This window comes from Lithobates pipiens, unplaced genomic scaffold (genome assembly GCF_037356315.1).
Source record: "Lithobates pipiens isolate NorthernLeopardFrog02 unplaced genomic scaffold, aLitPip1_a1.2 Scaffold_28, whole genome shotgun sequence".
Taxonomy (NCBI): domain Eukaryota; kingdom Metazoa; phylum Chordata; class Amphibia; order Anura; family Ranidae; genus Lithobates; species Lithobates pipiens.
The window spans coordinates 187,838,105-187,861,676 of NW_027507789.1; the positions used below are offsets into that span (position 1 = coordinate 187,838,105).

The 23,572-nt window shown below is 43.2% G+C and overlaps 1 protein-coding gene across 1 annotated transcript in view; it reads right to left on the minus strand.

Annotated features, from left to right (window-relative positions):
- ITGB3 (integrin subunit beta 3) overlaps positions 1–22,087 on the minus strand; it is a 138,152-nt gene extending 116,065 nt beyond the window's left edge. Inside the window, exons 1-2 of the mRNA XM_077460147.1 lie at positions 21,921–22,087; positions 3,558–3,640 (exon numbers count right to left, since the gene is read on the minus strand). Coding sequence (XP_077316273.1) covers positions 3,558–3,640; positions 21,921–21,981 — 144 coding nt within the window. The 5' untranslated portion in view covers positions 21,982–22,087. The remainder of the gene's footprint in view (positions 1–3,557; positions 3,641–21,920) is intronic.
- Positions 22,088–23,572: the final 1,485 nt, after the last annotated feature.

Below are 23,572 nucleotides of genomic sequence, written 5' to 3' on the forward strand. Positions count from 1 at the left end.
TTCCCCTCAGTGCTCCAGTTATCTCCCACAATCCAAAGACATTGTGGTTTGTTAACTGACTTCCTGCCATATTGCTTATGGTGCGTGTCATGGGGAGATTAGAGTGCAAGCTTGGTCAGGAGACTGTCATGGATGGTTTTATGTACCCTAAAGCACTGCATAATATGTATTTTCTATATACAAATGGGAAATTCAATGTTACATGAACATTGGATGTTTCCTAAAGGAGATAGAAACTATGAAGTGAAGGTACCACTTCTGGTGTTCCCAAATTATAAAAGATCAGATGACTTAAGCCGCGTACACACGTAGCCGTCTGTCCGACGTACTTAGTCTGGCGGACGTCCGCCAAACTGTCCGTCGGAATTTTCGAACGGGCTACTTGCCCACACACGGCACTTTTTCAGCGGACTAATACGGCGTACTAAGTCCGCCGTACTAAGTCCGCCGTACTTTCGAAATGAACGGACTCGCCCACACACGCGGAGGAAAGTACACTTATTTCGAGCGCGTCTCCAGGTACGCGGGGCCCGCGAAGGAGACGTCGCTGGCCCCGCCGCCTGGTATGGACTTAAAAGGGAACCCCCAACGCTGAAAAAAATCGGCGTGGGTGTCCCCCCCAAGTCCACAACAGACCCTTGTCCGAGCACGCTACCCGGCCGGCCAGGAAAGGGGGACGAGCAAGCGCCCCCCCCCCTTCCTGAGCCGTACCAGGCCGCGTGCCCTCAACATGGGGGGTGCCTTGGGGAAGGGGGGGGCGCGCGGCCCCCCCACCCCAAAGCACCTTGTCCCCATGTTGATGAGGACAAGGGCCTCTTCCCGACAACCCTGGCCGTTGGTTGTCGGGGTCTGCGGGCGGGGGGCTTATCGGAATCCGGGAGCCCCCTTTAATAAGGGGGCCCCCGGATACCGGCCCCCCACCCTTCGCGGGCCCCGCCTACCTGGAGACCCGCTCGAAATGAAATGCGAGTACGGCGGGCAGATTGATGTGCAACACGGAATTCTAAGTCCGCCGTACTGTCGGGTCAAAAAAGTATGCCGGAGGCTACACATGGGGGGATTGTTTGGCGGACTTGAGTTTGCCGGACTTTTCCACCGGATTGTTTGATCGTGTGTACGCGGCATTAGTCCACCGCACTCTTCCTGTATCTAAAGCCATTTATTTTATTTTTTTTACGTTTCAGATACAGGGCCGTCTTTAAGGCAGGGCAAAAGGGGCAGTTGCCCTGGGCCCTGTCATTGTTGTGGGGCCCAGAGCAGCTGCCAACTTGCCAACTATCCCAGTTTAAATTCCCTTGTCCCTTGAAGTTTTAGTCCTGTGCTGTGTCCCGATATCTCAGTGTGAAGCACTGCTACTAATGCTGCTCAGCTCTGCCTTATTGTTGTGTACAGATGACTCACCTGCAGAGCCTGTGTTTACATGTAAATAACCGACATTCATATGTAAATAGCCACGGCATTACTAACTAAATAGCTGCGGCTGGCAGCATTGATATGTAAATAAAGTTGGCACTCATATGTGTATCATGCTCCCCTGCGATGAGGAGATGATGTACTGTAACCTCTAGCAACCAATCAGTGAGCAGTATTACTGTACAGTAAACTCTAGCAGCCAATTAACAAGCAGAAATAATTTGTTGTAACCTCTAGCAACTAATCAGTGAGCCGTAATGTGTGCTGTAACCTCTAGCGACCAGTCATTAAGCAGTAATGATATGCTGTAACCACTGGTAACCAATCACAATCGCTGCCTGATCTGATACAGTAAACTGATTTTAAGTCTAGCTGATATATATTGTATGTCTCAGAGCATGTGGAGAGTGAAATTGCATGGGGGGGCCCCAAGAAAATGTTTGCCCAGGGTCCAATCAATATTAAAGATGGACCTGTTCGGATAGAGTGAACGTGTTTGGGGAGGATAGGCAGGGGTACGGGATTGAACCACTGTCAAGTTTTTATTGGTCTCTGTGTCCCCCTGTTAGGGAGATACCCTCTCTCTCTTTTTGTTCTAGCAAAGATTATTGCCAGAACAGAAAGTTTTGGAAAATCCAAAATACTGAGATGAGTCACCAGAACATGGGGGGCTTTTGGAGAAGATTGTCACTTTGCCTAACCAGGACTCTTTAATCTGACCACGCTCACTTAAATATCTAAAAAAAGAAAGTAAAAAGATGAAAGTTTTCCTTGACAGAGCACCACTGAAATGCATGCACAGAAAAGGAAGGTGGCACAATATCATTAGACCTTGTGCACATTAGGTGTTTAGCAATATAAGTGCCAGACTGCTTATGTTCCAGGCATTCGTCCCTGGGCACATACTGCTCTAAAGATTAGTACTTTCAGCTTCTCATAGAGATGAACAGACTGCTGGCAGCAGGGCTGGATGGTGCAACTGCACCTAAATGCTGGAGTCTCATGCACCCATCTAAACGCCCAGTAAGCTGGCCATATATGGGACCCATGTGTAGCCACTGTAGTTGAACAGAAGTCGATCTACCAAATGACTTCTGGTCAGCTGCCCTGTTGGTATATCTTTGCTCCATCAGTGCGGCAGGCTTCAGGCTGCCGCACTGATCTATGTATTCTGATGGCAGGACATCAAATGTGTGGATGGGGGAGTTGGGTCTGGGTTTTTTTTCATCCAACTTGTTGGTTGAAAGAAAAATCTGACCAATGCATGGCCAACGTTATATTTGGAGGGTTAAGTGACTCATTGCAATCTGGTCTCCCTAACCCTTTCATTTCTGCTCCTAGATTTATCCGCAACTGTGTACAGTTGGCCAGAAAAGGCAACACTTTGGTTTCAGAGTAACTTGGTTTGAGAGCGTTTTGCAAGACAAGCAAAATTTTTTAATACATTTTTGACTTGATATACAAGGGATGTCTTGATATACAAGTAGCACCATGTTGCAACTGAGTATAAAAGAGAAGAGAGGCGCCTCTAAGTGTAGCGATATGGTTACATTTAATGAAGGTACAACATTTAGCAACATATGCTACACTTAGAGGCGCCTCTCTTCTCTTTTATACTCTGGAGCTCCTGCTGGATTTTGCTTCTAATTCCCTTGTGGAGGCTTCCATTTGTGGATGGACATTTTTTGGTTACACAACCTATCACATTGCTATAATCTTTTTATATGGATTATAAACTGAAAGACCTATGAATAAATGGTTGTGGAACAAAGCATTTGAGTTTCCATTATTTCTTATGGAGAAATTTGCTTTGATATACAAGTGCTTTGTATTACAAGCATGTTTCTGGAATGAACTCTGCTCGCAATCCAAGGTTTTACTCTATGAAAGAAAAAAATAAACCCAAAGAATACATACTGTCCTTTTTTTCCTCCAGCTCCTGCTTACCCTGCATGCCTATAGCCCCACCAGAGTATTGTAGTGCAGCCCTGGGTTCACAGAAATATATCACTTGCAGCAGTCCTGTATACTCTGAATCCACCAAAACACACTTTATTTGCCATCCACAATATGTAGCAAAAATAACAGTGTATGCATGAAGCTCTATATTCTTAGAAGTGATCAGAGATGATGAATGCCCTTACCGTTTGAGAGCACCAGGCACATGATGGACTGACAGCGAGACATTGCTGGCAGGAGCTGACTCCTCTGGTAGCGCAGATAGAGGCTGAAACACACAGATACTTTAATGTTAGGAAAAGAACTGTCAGTCCTATACATAATTACAAGATTGAGCCCTGGTTCACATTTATGCGATTTGGCATGCGATTTGACAGCCAAATCGTCGGCAATTGCCGGCAATGGCACCGTCTGAATCGGTGCAATGCCACATCACACCAATTCCCAAAAGTAGTTTCTGTACGACTTTTGGGGATTTTGAGTGCGATTTCCATTGACATCTGTGCAGAAACCTCTCTGAAATCCCCCCGAAGTCGGGACTGACATGTGGGAATGAAATCGTGCGAGTTCAGCTGTACTCGCACGATTTCATTCCCGCAGTGAGTGTGAACCTAGGCAGAAACTGAGAATTAAAAAAATTTAACCCTTGAAGGTAAGTTATACTATTGAATTATATATTTAGTACTTTAGTAAATGTCATTGCAGATTGTTACCTGTTTTCTATTGTATAGATACTAAGACAGATCATTTCACTGCAAATGCTGTAAGTTCACACAGGCAGCCCAGGGGCTGTAAAAACAGGGACAACTATAAAAATATTTTTATTTTTTTCAAATATTAAATCTGCTGCCCTTGTTGTTTTAACTTTGGATAGTAAAACGTTTTTTTTTTCTGCAGGTAAATACCTTATAAAGCCCACTTCCTGTTTCTTGTCTGGTCATTAGCCAAGACTTATGACATCATGCACAGCTCTCTCTCTCTAACTTTTGTGAGAGTTTGTCAGGAAGGAAGGGGGGATGAGCCATAAGAGGGACAATGAGAGCTGCAGAGCTGGATGTGTGCCTCTGTGTGTCTGTGTAAATCCAGGAAGTGAACAGGCAGCCACTTCAACTGCCCACAGTTAAAATAGTTGCAGCCAGACTCATTGGAGGGAGCTTTCTGCAGCATATTTGGCAAGTACAGAATCACAGTATATATAAAATAATATGCAAAGTGGTTGGAGGGAAGCTTCAGAATGGCAAAGATGTTTTTATTACAAATTATGTGAGGGAGACTGCAGTACCTCTTTAACCACTTTCAGACCGGACCATTTTGCTGGTCAATGACCAGAGGTCTTTTTACAATTTGGCACTGCGCTGCTTTAACTGGTAATTGCGTGGTCATGCAATGTTGTACCCAAACAAAATTTGCGTCCTTTTTTTCCCACAAATAGAGCTTTCTTTTAAAGGTATTTGACTGACTCTGCGATTTTTCTTTTTTGCGATATAAACGTAAAAAGACCGCAAATTTTGAAAAAAAATGATATTTTCTACTTTTTGTTATTAGAAAAATCCAATAAACTCAATTTTAGTCATACATTTAGGCCAAAATGTATTCAGCCACATGTCTTTGGTAAAAAAAAAAGTCAATAATTGTATATTTATTGGTTTGCGCAAAAGTTGTCACATCTACAAACTAAGGTACGTTTTCTGGAATTTACGCAGCTTTTAGTTTACGACTGCCTATCTCATTTCTTGAGGTGCTAAAATGGCAGGGCAGTACAAAACCCCCCCAAATGACCCAATTTTGGAAAGTAGACACCCTAAGGAAATTGATAAGTGGCATGTTGAGCCCATTGAATATTTTATTTTTTTGCCTCAAGCGATTGAATAATGACAAAAAAAAATTATTTTTTTTTTTACAAAGTTGTCACTAAATGATATATTGCTCACACATGCTATGGGCATATGTGAAATGACACCCCAAAATAAATTCTGCTGCTTCTCCTGAGTACGGGGCCCCGAAAACCAAGCACTGCCTTCAGGCTTTCTAAGGGCGTCAATTTTTGATTTCACTTCTCACTACCTATTACAGTTTTGAAGGCCATAAAATGCCAAGATGGCACAAAACCCCCACAAATGACCCCATTTTAGAAAGTAGACACCCCAAGCTATTTGCTGAGAGGCATGTTGAGTCCATGGAATATTTTATATTTTGCCACAAGTTGCGGGAAAATTACAAACTTTATTTTTTTTCACAAAGTTGTCACTAAATGATATATTGCTCACGCATGCCATGGGCATATGTGAAATGACACCCCAAAATAAATTCTGCTGCTTCTCCTGAGTACGGGGATACCACATATGTGGGACTTTTTGGGAGCCTAGCCGCGTACGGGGCCCCGAAAACCAAGCACCGCCTTCAGGCTTTCTAAGGGCGTTACAGTTTTGAAGGCCATAAAATGCCAAGATGGCACAACCCCCCCCCCCCCAAATGACCCCATTTTGGAAAGTAGACACCCCTAAATTTAGGGGTACACTAGTGAGACTAGGTAATAAATGGCGGGTGCCCTGAAACTATAAAAAAATAACTAACCAACCAGCGTCACCTGTAACAGTTATATGGTGATCACTGGTGAAAGGGTTAACTAGGGGGCAATCAGGGGGCTTTATGCGGTAGTATATGGGGGTCCCTGGCGCTATAAAAAGCTGCGGCGAACCTAAATACCTACCTGCCTAACTAGCGTCACCTGTGACACTAATACAGTGATCAGAAAAACGATCGCTTATTAGGCTGGGTTCACACTGGAGCGATGCGGGAACGCCACGAATCTGCGGCGGGTTCCCGCATCGCATGCCTCCCGGCGGCAGTTCACACTGTCCTATGCGAACTGCTGGGAGTGTCAGTGAAATGTTAATGACACCCCCAGATCAGTTCGCATATCGCAGTGCGATCTGCAAACTTGGATCGCATGGTGTGAACACCCATGCGATCCGATTCTGCTGCGGACCAAAAAAAGTGTCCCGTGCGAGTTTGCGGCGGGTGCGGCGGGTGCGGCGCGAATTCAGCCATACTATCTGTATAGCTGAACTCGAATCGCACAGAGATCGGATGTGATTTGCACTGCAGTGCGGTGCGAATCACATCCGTTCTCATAAACCGCTGCAATGTGAACCCAGCCTTAGTGACACTGGCGACGGGGGGTGATCACGGGGTTAAACCTTTATTGGGGGGGTTAGGGGGGTACATTAGAACTAAAGGGGGCTAACCCTAACTGCCCTAACAGTTATTACAGTCACAAATGACACCAATGCAAAAAAAAAAAAAATGCAATCGGTGTCACTGTGACTGGGGGGGCAGGGGTAATTGGGGGGGTGATCGGGGGGTGAAGGGGGGGTGTGAGTGTGCCTGGCATGTTCTACTGTGTAGTGTCGTGTTGGTGCAACTCACAGATCCTCTCTCGGTGCCGGAACGAAAAATACCGACACGGAGGAGAGATTACATCACTTCCTCTGCCTGTGTTTACATTACAGGAGAGGAAGTGATGTCACGGAGCATTTCCATTCGTCGGGAGCGATCGCGAGAGGGTGGCCATGAATGAATGGCCGCCCCCTCATCCCAGATCGCTCCCGAACGAATACCGACCGCCGCAGGCACCGGGGGGCGATCGGGCCCCCCACCCGCGGGAAGGCAGGGACGTACAGGTACGCCCATATGCCTGCCCGTGCCATTCTGTCGACGTATATCGTCGCGCGGCGGTCGGCAAGTGGTTAATTATGAGTATTATATAATCAGCAGGTGGAGCTTTAGGCTCATCTTCACGTTTTTTAGTATCTCCTTAAAGAGGAACTGAACATGAATAAGGCACTGCTAGTGTCATGAGATTTGGAGTCAGATTTGGTGATGTCACCACAGTGCTGCTCGCTGGTCTACTTACTGGCGCTCTCTGACACGGAGAATCAAAATCCTGCCTCTACCAAGATGGCCGCCCCAACACACAGACACAGTGTAGAACTAGGCATTGTAAGTCTTTATTGGGGAAAGATCAGATGCAGGAAGACCACAGGCAATGCTGGTGACTAGTCCTTTGTCATCTGCCAGCCTTTTATGGGCACAGCTTCTACTCTTCGCTTCCAATTTAACAGATCTGTTATGAATAGTCTGCTGTTTGCAGAGCTCAATCTGAAATGTACACACACCAGTAAATGAGTCAGAGTACAATTTTTCATTATTGCATAGTTTAGTCTACATTTTCAGGCTGAGTCAAAGGGCAAGCATAGGCTGTTATGCTTTCTCTTTAGAGGACCCACGGTGCTCTGGTAGTCCTTTGTCATGTGTTAACTGCTTACTAGTAAAACAATAATTGAGCAAGTGTATATATATATATATATATATATATATATTTATATATATATATATATATATATATATATATATATATATATATATATACACAAACACACATTGGATATAAAAAGTCTACACACCCCTATTAAAATGTCAGGTTTCTGCAGTGGAGGCTGGTGCTCAAAATTTTTGGGAGGGCGCAAACCAACTGAAAAATTCTGAAAAGAAAACCCATCAATTGCAGCCTCACTATACCATCAATCGCAGCCACTGTGCCCATCAATTGCTGCCACTGTACCATCAATTGTCACCACTGTACCATTAAACACAGCCACTGTGCCATCAAATGCAGCCACTGTGCCCATCAATTACCGCCACTGTACCATCAAACACAGCCACTGTGCCATCAATTGCCGCCACTGTGCCATCAATTGCCGCCACTGTGTCATCAAACACAACCACTGTGCCCCATCAAACGCAGCCACTGTGCCCCATCCAACGTAGCCACTGTGCCCATAAAATGCTGCCACTGTGCCATCAAATGCTGCCACTGTGCCCCATCAAATACAACTACTGTGCCCATCTTATGCAACCACTGTGCCCATCTTATGCAGCCACTGTGTACCATCAAATGCAGCCACTGTGCCCATCAAATGCAGCAACTGTGCAGCATTGAATGCAGCCACTGTGCCCATCATATGCAGCCTTACTGTGCCCCCTCATATGCAGCCTCACTGTGCCCCATCAAATGTAGCCTCACTGTGCCCCATCAAATGCAGCCTCACTGAGCCCCATCAAATGCAGCCTCACCGTGCCACATCAAATGCAGCCTCAATGTGCCCCATCAAATGCAGCCTCACTGTGCCCCATCAAATCCACGGAGCTGCCTGTGTCAACTAGAATAACAATACTACGGGCGGAAGCTGTTCATTGCTTTGGAATGCACCACAAAGCAGGTCAAAAGCCTGCAAATGAAGCACTTCGTCTGCAATCTCGTGACTGCATTGATGTGGCGCTTCCCATAGTGCACTGTGTCTTTTTTTAAAGGGGCCTTTTAAAAAAAAAAATTGTGACTTCTGGGTGGGGTGGCGCCGGTGCGCCCCCTATGGACTGGCCGCCACTGGGTTTCTGTGATGTAAAAAAATTAGACAAAGATAAATGATTTCAAAACTTTTTCCACCTTTAATGTGACCTATAAACTGTACATCTCAGTTGAGCAACAAACTGAAATCTTTTAGGTGGAGGGAAGTAGAAATAAAAAAACTAAAATAATATGATTGCATAAGGCTTTATGTGCACGGGACATTTTTACAACCTCTCCTGAACGATTTAACTTGACAGATAGTAATCCACGTTTAAAACGCCCGTTTTGCCACGTCTACATGCAGTGTTTGCGTTTTGAAGCGTTTGAAATTTTATTTTTTTATATATAGGTGACACAAACAATTATCGTTTCCTTTTAAGGAAACAAGCTTAATTTACACCAGTGAAGATTCTGGGAAATCCTGTCTACGAACTGAATACTGTTGCCATGGTGAAGGAAGAAAAATTAGACACTTTGTAGCAAATTTAGAAAATTTATTGCGGCAGAATGAGATGCAAAGGCATTTTATTAACAATATGGCTTTTGTGGCAATTAGATACTTCACTTTTTCAAGTATGTGAACCTTCACCTTGTAAAACAACCCATTAAGTTTAAAATAGAAATGAAAGGCAAACCATTTTGCATGCATATATATATATACAGTGCCTTGCGAAAGTATTCGGCCCCCTTGAACTTTTCAACCTTTTGCCACATTTCAGGCTTCAAACATAAAGATATACAATTTTTATTTTTTGTGAAGAATCACCAACAAGTGGGACACAATTGTGAAGTGGAACGAAATCTATTGGATTTTTGAAACTTTTTTAGCAAATAAAAAACTGAAAAGTGGTGCGTGCAAAATTATTCGGCCCCTTTACTTTCAGTGCAGCAAACTCACTTCAAAAGTTCAGCGAGGATCTCTGAATGATCCAATGTCGTCCTAAATGACTGATGGTGATAAATAGAATCCACCTGTGTGTAATCAAGTCTCTGTATAAATGCACCTGCTCTGTGATAGTCTCAGGGTTCTGTTGAAAGCGCAGAGAGCATCATGAAGACCAAGGAACACACCAGGCAGGTCCGTAATACTGTTGTGGAGAAGTTTAAAGCTGGATTTGGATACAAAAAGATTTCCCAAGCTTTAAACATCCCAAGGAGCACTGTGCAAGCGATCATTTTGAAATGGAAGGAGTATCAGACCACTGCAAATCTACCAAGACCTGGCCGTCCCTCTAAACTTTCAGCTCAGACAAGAAGACTGATCAGATATGCAGCCAAGAGGCCCATGATCACTCTGGATGAACTGCAGAGAACTACAGCTGAGGTGGGAGAGTCTGTCCATAGGACAACAATCAGTCGTACACTGCACAAATCTGGCCTTTATGGAAGAGTGGCAAGAAGAAAGCCATTTCTCAAAGATATCCATAAAAAGTCTTGTCTAAAGTTTGCCACAAGCCACCTGGGAGACATACCAAACATGTGGAAGAAGGTGCTCTGGTCAGATGAAACCAAAATCAAACTTTTTGCCCACAATGCAAAACGATATGTTTGGCGTAAAAGCAACACAGCTCATCACCCTCAACACACCATCCCCACTGTCAAACATGGTGGTGGCAGCATCATGGTTTGGGCCTGCTTTTCTTCAGCAGGGACAGGGAAGATGGTTAAAATTGAGGGGAAGATGGATGCAGCCAAATACAGGACCATTCTGGATGAAAACCTGTTGGAGTCTGCAAAAGACCTGAAACTGGGACGGAGATTTATCTTCCAACAAGACAATGATCCCAAACATACAGAAAAATTTACAAAGGAATGGTTCACAAATAAACGTATCCAGGTGTTAGAATGGTCAGTCAAAGTCCAGACCTGAATCCAATCGAGAATCTGTGGAAAGAGCTGAAAACTGCTGTTCACAAACGCTCTCCATCCAACCTCACTGAGCTCGAGCTGTTTTGCAAGGAAGAATGGGCAAGAATTTCAGTCTCTCGATGTGCAAAACTGATAGAGACATACCCCAAGTGACTTGCAGCTGTAATCGCAGCAAAAGGTGGCTCTACAAAGTATTAACGCAAGGGGGCCGAATAATTTTGCACACTCCACTTTTCATTTTTTTATTAGTTAAAAAAGTTTCAAAAATCCAATAAATTTTGTTCTACTTCACAATTGTTGGTGATTCTTCACAAAAAATAAAAATTTTATATCTTTATGTTTGAAGCCTGAAATGTGGCAAAAGGTTGAAAAGTTCAAGGGGGCCGAATACTTTCGCAAGGCAATATATATATATATATATATATATATATATATATATATATATATATATATATATATATATATATATATCTTTGTTTCTATTTTTTATAAGTGATCAAAGTATTTCTGTTCTCAGCTGCATAAGGGGCTTGGATAAGTGGGGGTGGAGAGGCAATAGTATAATGATCTTCTAAGTGATTTGCCGTGCAGGGGGATGTGTCAGCACAAGTCTTGTCATTGGAGGAGAGGCAGGGAGAACTGACCATGCTGGGAAGGATGTGCTCCTCCTTTGCATAGAGTGGTCAGTTTGAAATAGGAGAGCGGGGGGACTGACTGAATCACCAGATATTTCACATAAAGGAAACAATACAAAGAGGATACTTTTAACACATGTACATTGTACAACAGGCACATATCAGGAATACAAAATGTGAGGGTAACTCTTTAAAAATTTAATGGATTTGATTTCTGCAGTTGGTGTTAGTATGGTGATTCATCTCAATACTTTTATTGTATATCATGAAAGCATCACAGAACAGGTAAATGAAAGGAAACGTATCTTCTGATTGGCTCAACTAACTTATTAATGGCAGCCAGAGAGCCTGGAAGGTTATGCAGCTATATTGGTGTAATTTAATGCCACGTACAGACCCAGGTGAGCCATTCTTACTGCTGACATTGAAAATGAAGAATTCTGAGAATGGGCTATAAATCAGATTAAAAATCAGTAACAGTGTAGTGAAAAAGGCAGATCACTCGATATTTATCATTATATAATGATTTAAAGTGAGCCTGTTGGATATTTTAAACTAAAAATAATGTTTCTCAAGCTTTTTCCAGTCAAGGCACCCTTTAAGCCCTTCAGCCCCCGGAAGGATTTACCCCCTTCCTGACCAGAGCACTTTTTGTGATACAGCACTGCGTCAGTTTAACTGACAATTGCGCGGTTGTGCGATGTTGCACCCAAACACAATTAACGTCCTTTTTTTTCCCACAAATAGAGCTTTCTTTTGGTGATAGAGCCTCTGTGGTTTTTATTTTTTGCGCTATAAACAAAAAAAGAGTAACAATTTTGAAAAAAAAGCAATATTTTTAACTTTTTGCTAAATATCCCCATAAAATATATATATATAAAAATGTCTTTCTCAGTTTAGGCCCACGTGTATGCTTCTACATATTTTTGGTAAAAATTATCGCAATAACCGTATATTTATTGGTTTGTGCAAAAGTTATATCGTCTACAAAATAGGGGATAGATTTATGCCATTTTTATTATTATTTTCTTTTTATTAGTGAGGGCGGCGATCTGTGATTTTTATTGTGACTGTGACATTATGGCGGAAACATCAGACACTTTTGACACTATTTTGGAACCATTGTCATTTATACAGTGATCAGTGCTATAAAAATGCACTGATTACTATGTAAATGACACTGGCAGGGAAGGGGTTAAACACTAGGGGCGATCAAGGGGTTAAGTGTGTCCTAGGGAGTGATTCTAACTGTGGGGAGATTGCCTCACTAGAACATGACAGAGATCACTGCTCCTGATGACAGGGAGCAGTAGATCTCTGTCATGTTGCTAGGCAGAACAGGGAAATGCCTTGTTTACATAGGCATCTCCCCGTTCTGCCGCTCCATGACATGATTGCGCCCCCCAGCAGACATAGATTCCGCGGGACCCATAGGCACGATCACAGAGTACGCAGCGGGCGCGGGCGTGGTCTAACGGCAGCGCACCTGTGCCCATAATGCCGTGAAGGGTACGTACCTGTACGCCCATTTTCCCAGCCGTGCCATTGTACTGATGTATATCGTCGTGCGCTGGTTGGCATGTGGTTAAAATTCTCAAGGTATCCCATTGTAAAATGTAAAAAAACAAAACGAATAGTTTTACATAATGCAGCAACATCCACATATGTAGGACACCCCACACTAGAGATGATTTATTCTTCTACAGCAGGGGTCTCCAAGCTTTTGAAACAAAGGGCCAGTTCACTGCCCTTCAAATATTAGGGGGGGGGGGGCAGAACTGTGGCCAGCGGGAGTAGAAAATGCCCTGGAATTGGTGGGAGTAAACAATGTCATAGGCTTGGCAGTCAGTGGGAGCAAAAAAATTACATCGTTGGTGTCAGATGGAGGAATGGTGCCCCATCTTTGGTGTCAGTGAAAGGACTAATGCCTTGTATCAGTGGAAGGGCATAACTGAAAACAAAGGGCCAACAGGCTGCAGTCTGGAGGTCACTTTTCTAAAGCAAACACTCCTTTGCACACTGGTATTGACTAGTATTCCAATGTTTCTTTTCCCTGTCAGTTTCTCTGCCTCACAAGGCTAATGTGACCCCAGTGTTGAGGGGGGCAGAAGGGGAGGAACAAACAAGGATGCTGCGCAGGTGCCCGTTGACCTCCTTATCAACTGATGACATCATTAGTTATTAGAATGCTGGCAGCTTGAAGGTTGTTACGGTGCACAATGAAAGCCTATGACTTTGTGTAACTAAAAGGAAGGCTTCATCCATTCATCTTCTGCTGGCTTGTATACTATTTTGAAAATTTTTTAGGCATTTTGCCAAGGCACCTCTAAAGAAATCTGAAGGCACCTTGGTTGAAATAGGCTGAATTGAAAGCCCTGAGAACAGACACCCTGTACCTTTCTAAGCCTGAATATTCTCTTTCATATTTCAAATTGTTTGTTTAAAGTATCCGGCATACACAGAGCAGCAAAATACATTAGAAGAATACAAGCATGAAGTGACCCCAGAGAGGTCCAGAACAACAGAAGATACAATACCAGCTTTGGTTAACATGAAGTGATGGGGTGATCTTCGGGAGCACCCATCAGCAAGAAACTCAACAGGGTGTAAATTGGAATACGAGGGATTGTCTCTCTTGAATCAGATTTTTGTTGCCCCCATGAATGCTCAGGATAAAATACTTTACATATTAAATAAGGCAAAAGTATAAGATACGAACTAGAAAAAGGAAGAGGTGAGAAAGGGACAGTTGGGGTGGGGAGTAGGAATGGTGGGGTTGCCAGCAAAGGGATGAAGGGCACCAAAGGAGGGGCATTAGTATACAGTGTCTTAATGCACTCAGGATGCAAAGAGGGCTTTCCCTTCCTCTGAGAATGTGAATATGTTCCAGTGAACCTAGGTTTTGGAGTAAGCCTCATGCCTATTTTGACCAGAAAGAATCAGGTTTTCCATCTTGTTCACCTCCTCAACTTTTGAAAGCCAAAGTCAGACCGAGGGAAGCCGTGAGTCTCTCCAACATAGTGCAATGCACGATTTAGCCTGAATATTCTCTTAATCTAGTTACACCTTGTGGCCAAGGGCTTGGCTTCCCTTGTCTACCAGCCATTACTGTGGTCCCTTATGCTGGCTCCTACATACGTCCTGTAGTGACATTATACAAGCTGGTGGAAGGAACCACAGCAGCTGGTGGGAGCAAGAATTCCACTCATTCGATGGTCAAATACTTGCAGCAGTTGGAGACGCTGTGACTTTTCAATACACCAGCTACTAGCTAGGTACGTATTTTCAGGCTCCTATTCTGTAAAAGTTACATTGGGGTGTTAGGGTCACTTTAACTTAACAGACATCACACCAATAAAGGTAGGCTATGAGACACGTGAGTGTCCTTGAATGACTAACCCCTGTGGACTTGTCACAGTCTTCATGGAAAAGGGAACAATCAAAACTAGCTGGCACAGAGAATTTCCAACATCTTTGAAATATCTTTGATGTTTCCTCCCAATCAGTGTAAAGGGAAAACTTTTTCTACTGACTTCTGCACTGAGCAAATTAAGAAATTTTTGATTTTTTACAAGAGGATTCTCAATTTAAAAATACATGCCAGAAGAAGTATAATGTAAAATCACCCCATGGGTGGCCATACAGAGGCAGATGAGTCACCAGTGGCGAGACATCTGCTCAGAATTAAATAAGTCGTGTGCTGCCAGGAGCTTCTGCAACCTTCTTCCCATAAGGGTCCTTTAAATCAGTCTGAAATGTGCCAAATACATATGTGATAATGTGTCTTAGAAACGTCTATATCTATTCCAAATGTGACCTGGCAGAGCCAAAGCCACTATCCCATCATTTCTATGTATAGACAACTGTATTTTCCAATCCAACACGAAATGTGCCAAACACACTGAGGCTGACTTATTAAAAGGAGTTGGGAATCTTCACACAAGAAATGATGTGAATTTTCACTTTATTCATCCAATCATGTAAAAAGCTCATTTCTGTTTACTCTTTTGCTTTGCACATGATAGGGTACTCAAAGTGAACAGGAATTGGCTTTTCACATGAGCTGATAAGCAAATTGAATATTCAGACACTTTATTTTGTGAAGATTCGCTAACTCTTTAGTAAATCAGCCCAAATAATTACACATGCAACACAATCAGTAATTTTACTCCAACGTGGTATTATTTACCTCCACTTTCCTTATCACCATTATTGCGGTATTTCTTCAGACAGAACTACCTGAATTTCAGTGGGCTTCCCTACCCCCTACAAAAATGCAGGGAATAAAGTCCCTATCTGTTTTTTATTAAAACCGCACCAAAGAATATGGTGCTACTGCACTATGCAATTTGATGCTCCCGCAAATGTGCTGTGTTTTCCGATGTGGGTGATGCCATTCAGAATTAATGGCACCCTCACTTGTACTAAAGGGCAGCATGTTTTGCCTGCAGGTCGGGAACGTGTGCAATTTTGCGAGCATTCTTGACCCGTGGAAGTGTGAACCTAGGCTAAGTTCCTCTGGAAAAGATATTCGATATCTTTCCATTACTCTCCTAACTTCTCCAAATTGGTTCTCTGCCTATAAACTCTCTGCCTATAAACTCCACCGCTTGTCATGAGAGATGCTTGTGTTAGTTCTGTCAAAGTTGTGACAGATTTATTTGCACCCCGCAAACACACACATGAATCCGTTGCAAGATTCAACATTTGTCGCACTAGCGCAAGTATCTACACATAGCTCCCAACTGTCCATGATTTCGAGGGACTGTCCCTGATTTGGAGCAATGTCCCTCTGTCCCTCATTCCTCCTCATTTGTCCCTCATTTTGGTCTGATCTATATCGATGTATATAAAATGCACTTTTTATCTATAAAAAAAGTGTTTTCCAGTGCTAAACCTTTCATCCAATTTCTAAATTGCTACATTTGTACATTTCAAAAGCCAATATAAAGGAATAGTAGTGGTAAAAAAGCACTTGTGAGTTCAACCAATCTTGTTTTTTTCGTACAATTCTCCTTGAGGGGGTGTGCCAGGGGGTGTGCCCTATGCCTGCATACTTTTGCTGATAGGTGTCCCTCATTCCCATCTCAAAAGGTTGGGAGGTATGTCTACACCACTCTTTATGAATTCTAGGGCATAGAAAGCAACATTGAAACTCTCTAAACTTAGTAGTGCACTCTGCATCAGAGTGTTGTAGGAGGTAAAGGAGAAGAAAATGGGGCAGACAGTACTATAGCTTTAAGACACCAGTCACGAGGAACTGGTATAAAACCTTCAGCAGCTACCATACAAAATACTAGATAAATAGTCTCAGAGAAGATTGAGGTTAATAATATTGGTGGTGAGAAGGTTAGACTTTATAACCATAACTGTGGATGAAGTCTGACCCTCTCACTACCCGTATTATTAACACTGCTGCTAATCTTCTCTGAGGCTGTTCCTGTGCTAGAATCTTTCATATGGTAGATGCTGAAACTCTTATGAATTCCAAGGGGTGTGTATAGGCAACTGTAGGTTTTGAATCCAATGAGTGAGAGGACCCTTCAAGCAGAATACAAGCACCTTTACCCCAAGAAAGTTAATTTGGTGGAGAAGTGCAAAGAGCACTAATAAAGTTCAGTAGACAGGAGTAATTTCATTTTGCTGTGGATTACTGAACAATTGTTTTTCTTTTTACATGTGTATGGGGCCAACTACGATTTCCCGCAGGAGCTCTGCAGTTGGGAAGCCCCATTCAAAGCAAGTTAGAGCTTGAGAGGGCAAAATTAGTCACAACTCTGCATATAAACCAATCAGCTTCTAACCTTAGCTTGTTTAACCACTTCCCGACCAGCGCACGACGATGTACGTCGACAGAATGGCACGGGCAGGCATATTGGCGTACAGGTACGTCCAATATTCGATGCCGCCCTGCCATCGGGAGCGCGCCGCTGGCGGCGCGCTCCCGCGCTGGTCGGGACCCCCGTGAGTCCGGTCGCGGGACCCGCGGACTCGATCGCCGCGGGCATCCCCGCGATCGTCTCACGGAGCGGCCGAATAGAGCAAATGCTGTGTAAACAACATTTGTCTATTCTGCCTAGCAACTAGTGACGCTGATCTCTGCTCCATGTGATTGGAGCAGAGATCAGTGTACACTAAATGAAAGCCCAACCCCCCCACAGTTAGTAACACTCCCCTAGGAACACTTAACCCCTACACTGCCACCCACTGGTTAACCCTTTCACTGCCAGTGTCATTTACACAGGAATCACTGCATTTATATAGCAGTGATTACTGTATAAATGACAATGGTCCCAAAAATGTGTCAAAAATGTCCGATGGGTCCCCCACAATGTCGCAGTCACAATAAAAATCGCTGATCGCCGCCATTACTAGTAAAAAAAAAAAAGAATAAAAAATTATTAATAAAAATGCTATAAAACTATCCCTATTTTGTAAACGCTATAACTTTTGCGCAAACCAATCAATAATCGCTTATTGCGATTTTTTTTACCAAAAATATATAGAAGAATACGTATCGGCCTAAACTGAGGGAAAAAATTTTTTTTTATATATTTTTGGGGGATATTTATTATAACAAAAAGTAAAAAATAATGCGTTTTTTTCAAAATTGTCGCTCTATTTTTGTTTATAGCGCAAAAAATAAAAACCGCAGGGGTGATCAAATACCACCAAAAGAAAGCTCTATTTGTGGGAAAAAAAGAACGTCAATTTTGTTTGGGAGCCACGTCGCACGACCGGGCAATTGTCAGTTAAAGCGACGCAGTGCCGAATCGCAAAAAGTGGTCTGGTCTTTGACCAGCAAATTGGTCCGGTCTGAAAGTGGTTAATTAAGCTTTGGCAATAAAACCTGGAAGCTGATTGATTTCTATGAAGAATTTTGACTAATTTTTCCAACTCTAGCTTTAGTAAATAAACCCCCTTGTGTCATCTACAAGTAATCGCTGCATATTCGATTACATGCAAATGGCCACAAGCAGTCAGCCTCCCAATTCTTTGAATGGGCCATTTCAAATGGGGAATTGCTACTTTTCACAAGTGTCTCCTGAGGCAAATCGTAGTTGGACCCATACGCAAGTGTGAAAGAAGCCTAAAAAACCCTAAGTACCTTTACATAAACGCCACACCTGCATATATCATCATTACACCTCCTAGGCCCCTTTCAGACGGCCATTCCGAGATTGACCCAATCAGAAGTTTGTTTGTTTACACCCGCTTACCTCCGGGTTCTCTCCAGTCTGAAAAAAAAAACACAGAATAGGACGCCAACCTTTTTCATTTTTTCGGTCCAGATCAGAGGCAGCTTGATGTAAACAGACAGTGGAGTCCATTTACACCCAGCCGCTCATAGAGCTGACATGGGTCCACCGGGAAAGAAACTGAACGGGCATGAGTGTTAACACACTGATATCTTTCCCATTCGTAGGACTCTACTACAGATCCCCTGCTGATGGGAGTTCACTTTGCTCCAGGTGAAATGGGCCTTATCCTTAGATGCGTACAATCACCATCTCACATGTTTCCATTTATTCATATTTACATGTAGTACTTTTTTTTTGTACTTTTGTTTTTTGTTTTTGTCTTGTAGCTTTGAAATTGGAACTCTACACAACATATAAATGTAGTTGGGGTTGGGCTAGAGAGCATACCTCCCAACGTTTTGAGATGGGAACAAAGGACACCTACTAGCAAAATTATGTAGGCATAGGACATTGGACATGCTCCCTTTACGATACATTAACGCTTAGCTGTGTATTTTCAGGCTTTTTTTCAGGCACTGTTCACACCTGAGCAATCTCTTGCAAAAAGCTTAACAAGGCAAATTCCATTCATATCAATGGCCCCTGTTCACCTCCGAGCGATCTGTCAGCTGAAGCAAAATGCCCGTCGCTCAAAAAAGTACATGAGCTTCTTTTTGCCAGATTACAAGCGTTTTTGGCCCCATAGACTTCAATAGAAACACCTGACTTGAGTGTTTTTTGAGCGACAAAACTGCAGCTCTCCATCCCTAATTTCCTCTCCCCCTCCCCCCCACCAGTGCTTTCTATTGGCTAAACAAACATGCCTGAAGCTGTAAAAGGCTTATAATACACTTCTAAAACACTTAAAAAATGCTTGTAAAAAGGTGCAAAAACGCTCAAAAAACACCTGAAAAACACCAGGAAATTGCTACGCTCATGTGTGAATAGAGCCCCAAGCTTTTTTTTTTCAGGCGTTTTTTTGAGCAGATTTGCAAATATTATGGGTATTTTTTTCAACTAGTGCTGCTGAAAAAGGGGCAGAGAGCTGCTGTTTGAGCAGAAAATAGCGCAAAAAATACTCATGTATTTTGTATTATGTATTAACGTATTAATCAAAAATGATTAGTTAGACCCACAAGTGCCTTTTATTAACCACTACTATTTATTTATACTATACTGGCTTTTGAAATTTACAAATGCAGAAATTTAGAAATTGGATGAAAGGTTTAGCACTGGGAAACACTTTTTGATAGATAAAAAGTAAATTTTATATATAACTATATAAATCACACGAAAATGAAGGATAAATGAGGAGGACAGAGGGACAGAGTTTCAAATTAGGGACAGTCCCTCCAAATCAGGGATAGTTCCTCCAAATCAGGGACAGTTTGGAGTTGTGCTGGAGAGGAGTCAGGACCTTTGTCACATTTTTATTGCTGTTTGGGATCTCATTAGGGAGATTCACTCTCACTTTCTATAATCACCAGGACAGAAAGTTAAAGGAGTTGTAAAACTTTAAGGTTTTTCACCTCAATGCATTCTATGCATTGAAGTGAAAAACATCCTGTAATGCTGCAGCCCCCCACGAGCTCCCGTTTTACTTACCTGTACCCCCTCTATCTCATCCCGGGGACAAGCACATCATCAAAAACCAGTGTATCGGGTCCTGATTGGATGGATTGATAGCAGTGCAGCCTTTGGCTCCTGCTGCTGTCAATCAAATCCAATGACCCGGGCGGGGCCGAATCATACATTCGGCTTCTATGGACACCAAATGAATGACTCAGGAGAAAGCCCGCAAGGTAACCCCCTCGGGAGAGCGCTTCTCCTAGGGGGTTATCTAAGCCGCCGAGGGACCCCAGAAGAGGAAGTTCGGGGCCACTCTATGCAAAACGAGCTGCACAGTGGAGGTAAGTATGACATGTTTGTTAATTTAAAAAAAAGAAAAACAAGGCTTTAGTGTCACTTTAATGGGAATCTAAAATGTGTTCAAAACTGTAGCAGAGGAAAACTCCAAAATGAGAACACTTATTCTGACTGCTACTGCCAAAGATGGGATTTCACTTCACTTTGGAGAGGCTTCTTGTTGTGTCCCTGGGGCAGGAAATATAGTAACATCTTCTCTGTGGGGACAGCCATAGGAACATTACAGAGGTTCTAACCCTTCCCTGCTCTATTTTTAGCTTTTGGCTGGAGCTACTTTTCAGCTTTTTCTTTTCGTTTTCTGCCCTTCTGGTCCATGATCTCAGATGTTTAAATGACCATTTAAGGGAAAACAAATGTAACATGTCAATAGGCATGATTGCACTCTATTTTCTTAAACATACTCGCCTTACAGTAAACTGTTCCCTAAACTAAACCCAAGTCATAGACAGACATGGCCCATCGCCAAACAAGTATGCATACTGTTCAGAATGTACACAACTGAGATGTTAGAGAGTCCATCAAAAGCCCCATCAAAGTAGAAACAATATATGAATAGTACATAACAGGCTCATCTAAGAAGGCAAAAAAAAAAAAATAAAAAAAAAAAAGCAAAATGCTTACTAAATCTGGCCACGCACCGCTTGAGTTTTTTTGGGTCGACAAACTTGGATTTAGAAATTAAAGAGCTGGGCAGAAAAAAGTCAGCCAAACAGTGACAGCAGCCAATCAGCTGCAGTTGTTGTTCGGGTATTCATACAGGATCAGCGGCTGTCAGAATACAATAGTCGGCAGTGGGAGATCCCTCCAACCATGCTGTTTAGTGTGAATGAGGGAATCTATGGATTTCTCTCTCTAAATCATTACTCGTATGGCCAGCTCAAAGTAGCTCACAGACTGAACCAGTAGCAGAAATTTAAAGTAAAAGGTCCTATACTTTTCTTACTAAGGTATAATAAAAACACTTTTACTTACCTGATCCTTCACTACCCCTGCAAACATAACTCCCCTACGCTCCAGCAGTGGACTGTCCCTCAGCGTCCTCACATCCAGTGCAGGGCTATGGTCCCCACATTGGTCTTGACAATGTCAGGGACATCCAGCTAGTGGAGTGCAGGGGAGAAGAAGCTACAGGGACTGATCTAGCAGCATGGAGGATCCTGCAGGAGCGGAGGCTTAGATAAGTAAAATTGTTTTACCTGGTCGCCTAGACATAAATGAGCAGCTAACCCTTGCAGTGCGAGCACAGCCTCAATGCCAGGGAGGACTTTTACTTTTCTCTGAATTCCCCATGAAAAACTTGTCTATACACCAATTTCATGGACATAAGAATGTTACATACATACATTCAGCATTGCAGCAGTGTGACATCAAACCCTCTCGCTGAATGACATTTTCATTGTACAATATATGTCCCTGCAAAGTTCATACATTCATAGAACACTGCTAACAAGTTTACATCTAACTTACCACAACTTGCAGTAGTGAATAGAAAGAAAAACAGAAATCCTTTGAATGTGACAGCCATCATTGTCCCCAGCTGTGCCAAGATCCCTGATGACTGGAGTTGGAGTACTCTATCAAATACCCCCCAGCAGCTCTTGTCCCAGCAAAAGAGATGTACTGGATTGTTCGTACTAAGTACATTCAGATCTCCTCCCATGACTTGTTCACACCCTGCAACTACAGACATTCCTCCTATTAAAACCCTTGTATTTAAGTCATCACACTGCTGCCCCCCTCTGGTTAACCCCTTTAAAACCTTGCGAAATAAAGTAACACACATCACTGTGAACTTTTTCTGCTGGAACAGACAACAGTTTTCATTGCACATTTATTTTCTTTAATTCCCCGGTGACACCTCTGTGAGAAAAAAAAAAAAAGATATATATATATTTATGGTCGTGGCCCTGAGGCCGAGACAGATGTGGATCACATAAACACACAACAAGACTTACAATATAAATAGACCTAAGGTGTGGCTTTTGGTCATCTGGTAGGTAAGCCAAGAAAAGGGGCCATACCCAAGATAAGTAATGGATAATTGTGGAGGAGAATGTGCTGAAAAATGCTGTAAAAAGGGGAATGGGAGGGAGGGCATCACTCACTGGAACCGTCAGAGAGCCAGGGCGAGCGGCCAGCTTAAATACCCACCGCGCTCCTCCCATAAATTCAGGCCACCATACTGGCCTTCTAATTTATGGTCATGGCCCTGAGACCGAGACAGAATTGGACCATATACGCGACAAGACTTGGGGCGCGATCTCACAAACAGCCGTGACCGCCAGGTCCAGAAAACCCAGCACATCACGCTGGTAGTGGCCGTTTATCGCGTGATTGCTCCGTCAAATGACTTGTAAACAAACCGGCGTCATGTCATACAGTGCAAGGGGAGAGGGGGAGAGATTGCAGCAGCACTGTGGGCTGGATCTGTAGTGCCCACAGGGCTGCTCTGTGACAGTACTCTGCCAATACACTGCAACACTGTGCAATACTCTGCCAATACTCTGCCAATACTCGCCAATACGCAAAAAAAAAAAACTGTGGTCATTAAATACCACCAATGCCACCAAAAGAAAGCTCTATTTGTGTGAAAAAAAAGGACAACATTTTCATATGGGTACAGCATTGCATGACTGAGTAATTGTCATTCAAAGTGTGAGAGCACCAAAAAACTGAAAATTTGCCTGGTTAGGAAGGGGGTTTAAGTGCCCAGTGGTCAATGGGTTAAGGGGGTGTGGCAGTGGGCATATCCTATGCCTAAATACATTTGCTAGTACCGTATATACTCGAGTATAGGCCGACCCGAATATAAGCCGAGGCCCCCAATTTACCCCCAAAAAAACTGGCAAACTTATTGACTCGTGTATAAGCCGAGGGTGAGACATGCCTGTCCATCCCTGTGTGTGTGTCCGTCCATCCCTGTGTGTCCGTCCATCCCTGTGTGTCCGTCCATCCCTGTGTGTCCGTCCATCCCTGTGTGTCCGTCCATCCATCCCTGTGTGTGTGTGTGTCCATCCATCCATCCATCCCTGTGTGTGTGTGTCTCCATCCATCCATCCATCCATCCCTGTGTGTGTGTGTCTCCATCCATCCATCCATCCATCCCTGTGTGTGTGTGT